The sequence below is a fragment of the Pipistrellus hanaki genome (genome assembly GCF_964339955.1).
Source record: "Pipistrellus hanaki genome assembly, chromosome: 9".
NCBI classification, from domain to species: Eukaryota; Metazoa; Chordata; class Mammalia; order Chiroptera; family Vespertilionidae; genus Pipistrellus; species Pipistrellus hanaki.
The window spans coordinates 9,614,851-9,619,070 of record NC_140511.1 but is presented as its reverse complement, the minus strand read 5'-3'; the positions used below and the strand labels follow the sequence as shown (position 1 = coordinate 9,619,070).

At 62.8% G+C, this 4,220-nt stretch overlaps 1 protein-coding gene across 1 annotated transcript; it reads left to right on the top strand.

Moving 5' to 3' along the window:
* The first annotated feature begins 1,616 nt into the window (after positions 1 to 1,616).
* APOC3 (apolipoprotein C3) lies at positions 1,617 to 4,013 on the top strand. Its single transcript, XM_084895650.1, has 4 exons — positions 1,617 to 2,007; positions 2,550 to 2,617; positions 2,771 to 2,894; positions 3,705 to 4,013. The coding sequence occupies exons 2-4, from the start codon at positions 2,563 to 2,565 to the stop codon at positions 3,829 to 3,831; spliced, it is 306 nt and encodes a 101-aa protein (XP_084751776.1). The 5' UTR covers positions 1,617 to 2,007; positions 2,550 to 2,562; the 3' UTR covers positions 3,832 to 4,013.
* The last annotated feature ends 207 nt before the right edge of the window (positions 4,014 to 4,220 follow it).

Sequence of the window (4,220 nt, the reverse complement as noted above, 5' to 3'; positions counted from 1 at the left end):
ATTGCCTGCTACCTCCCAATGCCCAAATCTTTGTTTGTTAATTCTCATCTGAGGATATTTTTCCATTGACTTGTTTTATTTTATTTTTCAGAGAGAGTGGAAGGGAGGGGAAGAGACAGAGAGAGGAACATCGATGTGAGAGGGACACATGGATTGGTTGCCTCTTGCACATGCCCTGGCCAGGGCTAGGGAGCAAGCGTCCAACCCAGGTATGTGCCCTTGACTGGAATCAAACCTGGGACCCTTCAGTCCAGAGGCTGATGCTCTATCCACTGAGCCAAACCAGCTAGGGCTCAGAGACCTGCTAATCACCTTTCTCCCACCCCATCCCCAACTCCATCACCAACGTGATGAACTGAGGATGAGTGACTGATAAGCCTCCAGGAGCTCACCTCCCCGCTGCTTGGTACCAGCGAGGGTGTTTGAAGACCAGGTTGTGTTTCCCCCTGAGGGGCCGTGCTCTCGGTCCCTCTCCACTCCTTTGGGGTCCTTACCTACAAAATGGGGTTAGTCATGTCTGCCACATGGGAATCAGAATAGTTAAATTTCGACAGAGAACAAGGTCCCAGCCAGAGGAATGAGTGTCTAACAGGAACATTCAGAGCCTCAGCCCTGGGTGAGGAATTTTGCGGGTAGGCCAGGCCACTTCCTCAGCTCTGATTCCGCTGTGGGGCTGCTCCTTCCTGACAGCTCGGCTGCCAGAAGCCCGGTCGGTCTCCCTCGGAGGCGCCCCCCTCTGGCCGTGGTGTCGGGAGGGCATCGTTGGGAGGAAGGGAGAGAGATCAAGGGGCCCCCTTCGTGGGTCAGCACTTTGTACCTTCTCCTGTGCTCTCACCAGAGCTCTGTCCCCTTTTCCCAGGGGAGAGGAGTGAGGCTCTGAAAGGTTAGACCGCGCCCGGGCCATATGAGTACATGCCAGAGGCATCATTTCAACCTAGGATTCCTTGGCTCCCAAGTCTTAGCAGCTAGAACTCCAAGGCCCCCGATCTTGCCATCCAGGCCATGGCTCCCGCTGTGGGCTGTGGGGACACACCCCAGCCCCCCTTCTCCTGGCAGCCAGCTGACCCTGCGGAGTCTCAGCCCTCTGCCCACCAGCCTGGCTTCTCCCAGCCTTGCTTTCCGCCAGGCGCCCAGCAGCCGGTGCCGCCATTTCCAAGCTGAGGAACCTGTGGCGAAGGGTGCTCGGCGCTGGAGTGGATGCCAGGGCCACCGTGAGGGGCGGGCCCAGCCCGGAGCCCGGAGCGGCTGCCCTCCCGGGCTGTTATCTGTGGGTCTAGAGAGCAAGGCGAGGAGCGGGGAGGCGGGGTGGGACAAAGGCCTTGGGCTCAGAGGCCAGAGTGACCTTGGCCCTTCTCCCACCACCCCCTGCCCTGGGCCAGCACGGGGAGGCTTCTGGGTAAGCAGCACTGGGATTGAAGCCAGAGTGGAGGTGCCGGGGAGGGGGCTGTGTGGACTCAGCAGTGTCACCTCCTGTGTCACGCCCAGGCCTCTGTGACCTCCCCCCAGACACCCCATCCCAGTGCTCTGAGTTGTTCCCAAGCCCATTACCCTCTCACTCCCACCCCACCCCCAGGCCGGGCTGTTATCAGGCTTAGGGGTGGGGAAGGGAGGGACCAAGAGTGAGGGCAAAGGTGGACCCAGAGGCCCTGGCTTGTCCCTCAGCCCCTCTCCTCTCACCAGCCTCTTCCAGGGGAGCCAGGCTGCTAGGAAGGAGTGGGGTCTTTCCAGGCTCAAACGCCCCCAGTTCCTCGTACACCCCCAGTTCTGGGCTGTAGGGGTCCCGGGAGAGTGGCATGGGCACCCACAGCCTTCTAGAGATTTCCCAACTCTCCCAGCAGGCCTCGCTGCGTCGGGCCGCCCTGCCTTGGGCCCTGGTCTAGACTGATCAGCAGGTGACCTTTGCCCAGCTCACCAGGTCCTAGGCACCCACTGTCCCCGGGACAATATAAAACGGGTCAGAACCTCTGCTCTGCCTGTTCCATTCCTTCCCAGCAGCAGCCGCTCCAGGTAATGTCCTGGGTGCGGGGGTGTGAGGGGTGTGGGGGTGGACAGGAGAGCAGGATGGGAAGGGTGGAACAGGGTCCCCATTACCCAGCCAATAAAGTCTGAGAAAGCCCAGGAAGACTTAGGGCTTAATGGAGGTCCCACCTCCGATGGCACACTGCGGGAAACTGAGGCCCATGGAGACGAAGTCACCTGCCCAGAGCTGGGGCTGAGCTGGCTCTAGGCCTGCACACTTCCCTTGTCCGCATGTTTGGGACGGGACACCCCAGTCCTTCCCAGACAGAAGTCAGAGGCCCGGGATAGGGTCACAAGGTCACATAGCGTGTTAGTGGCAGGGACGGACCAGACCCAGGCGTCCTGATTCCGGGTCTGCTGAGTTTTCTGTTCCACCCACGCTCCCTCCTCGGGCTGCGTCTGCTTCGGGAAGCCTTCGCCTCCGGTTATCATGTTCGCGTGGGAGCAGGCTCTCCCCCGGCTGCAGCCAGCTCGGTGCACGGAGCCACACCTCGCAGCCTGCAACTCCCCTCACCAGACCTTCCCTGCAGGGACAAAGCCGTCATGCAGCCCCGGGTCCTCCTCGTTGCTGCCCTCCTGGCGCTCCTGGCCTCTGCCCGTAAGCCGCTTGTGGGGACTAGGGCTGGGACCAGGGGGGGCAGGGTCACCAGAGGACCCTGGAAGGTGGCTTGGTGATCTGGGGCTGATGGGCGGCTGGCAGGAGCCAGGGCTCCCGGCACTGATGCAGCCCTCTCGGCCACTGTCCTCGCAGGAGCCGCGGAGCAGGACGAGGCCTCCCTCCTGGATTTCGTGCACGACTACGTGCAGCAGGCGAGCGAGACGGCCCAAGTCGCCCTCACCAGCGTGAAGGAACTCCCGGTGGCCCAGCAGGCCAGGTACGCCCGCGGCCCCACCTGCCCCGCCAGGACCTGTGCTCTAGCCTCCGGCCTGGTCTATGCAACAGGCCCTCCCCTCCTGCCCCCTCCCTCTGCCGCCTCCTTCCTCCCTCAGCTGTCCTGTGGCTTTAAGGAAGGCCCCAGTTCCCTGTCCTTTTCTGACAGCCCCCCCCCTTCCCACACACACACCCCATTTCAGCCCAAGGTGGGTGTGTGTTTCAATCTTGCTCTGAGCCCACCCCCCACCCCGCCCCCCAGGAGCAGAGTCTGTCCCTCCTCTTCCACCTGTCCTGCCCCCATCCTCTCCCCTCCACTGTGCTGCCCAGCACTGCGGGGTCCCTGGGCAGAAGCCCGCAGACATCTCAGTCCTCGGCGCTGCTGTGCAGTGGGGATCCTTCCTTCCATTTCACTGATGAGAAAATCGTGTCTCGGAGAGGTTGTGACCTGCCCACATCACGCAGCTGACTTTCCAAACGAGCGGCCTTTCCTTGCGCCCCCCAACGCCCCCCGGCTCCACGCACACTCTGAGCCGCCGGGCTGTATAACTCCGGGGGCAGCATTTGCCTAGAATAGAATGGCAGGCTCCCCCTGCACTCCCGCGCCTCATCATTGGGCCACATGAGCCCAGCCTGGAGAGGCAAGCAAAGGACTTGAGCGAGGGTCCCATCGCCACCTTCTGCCGGGGTGGAGCTGTCGGGACTCTGCCTGGGGTCTCAGGGGTGCCGCGGGCGAGGCTGAGGAGGGCGAGGCAGTGGGGATGCTGAGGGCCCGCGGCGGCCGCTGCTGCAGAGGCACCCTGTCTCCGTGCAGGTCCTGGATGACAGACAGCATCAGCTCCCTGAAGGACTACTGGAGCTCCCTCACAGGCAAGCTCTCCAGCTTCTGGGACCTGGCCCCCGAGGCCCCCGAGGCCACCGCTGCTCCTGCCGCCGTTTAAGCCACCTGAGACCTCAACGCCCCACGCCTGCCTGCCCATCCACCCTGCCGGCTCCTTGGGTCCTGCGCCTCCAGGGCTGCCCCCAAGTTCCCTCCCAAGGGGCAGCATTCTCAGTGTCCTCCCCTCCCACCCAGGCCCCAGCATGCCGTCTTCCCAATAAAGCTGCTGTGAGTGGGGCGTCCCACATGTGCCATGTCACGTCTGGGCTGGGCACGGGCGGGCGGCTCTGCGGGCGGCGCTGGACCGAGCTGGTGCCTTCCCACCTCTTCATGTGTGGGCCCGAGTTTCTTACCTGCAAGGAAGGAATAACCCTGCCAGCCTCGGCGGGTTTGTGTGGAGGCGCAAACAGGATGCCGGTGTGACAATACTTCGACAAGCTGCCCCATGCT

What these genes read in the sequence shown, in the direction of transcription:
- APOC3 (XM_084895650.1), top strand. Translation starts at nt 2,563, where the DNA reads ATGCAGCCCCGGGTCCTCCTCGTTGCTGCCCTCCTGGCGCTCCTGGCC. An exon ending in GGCGCTCCTGGCCTCTGCCC is followed by an intron (nt 2,618 to 2,770) that starts GTAAGCCGCTTG and finishes CTGTCCTCGCAG; the next exon opens with GAGCCGCGGAGCAGGACGAG. An exon ending in CCGGTGGCCCAGCAGGCCAG is followed by an intron (nt 2,895 to 3,704) that starts GTACGCCCGCGG and finishes GTCTCCGTGCAG; the next exon opens with GTCCTGGATGACAGACAGCA.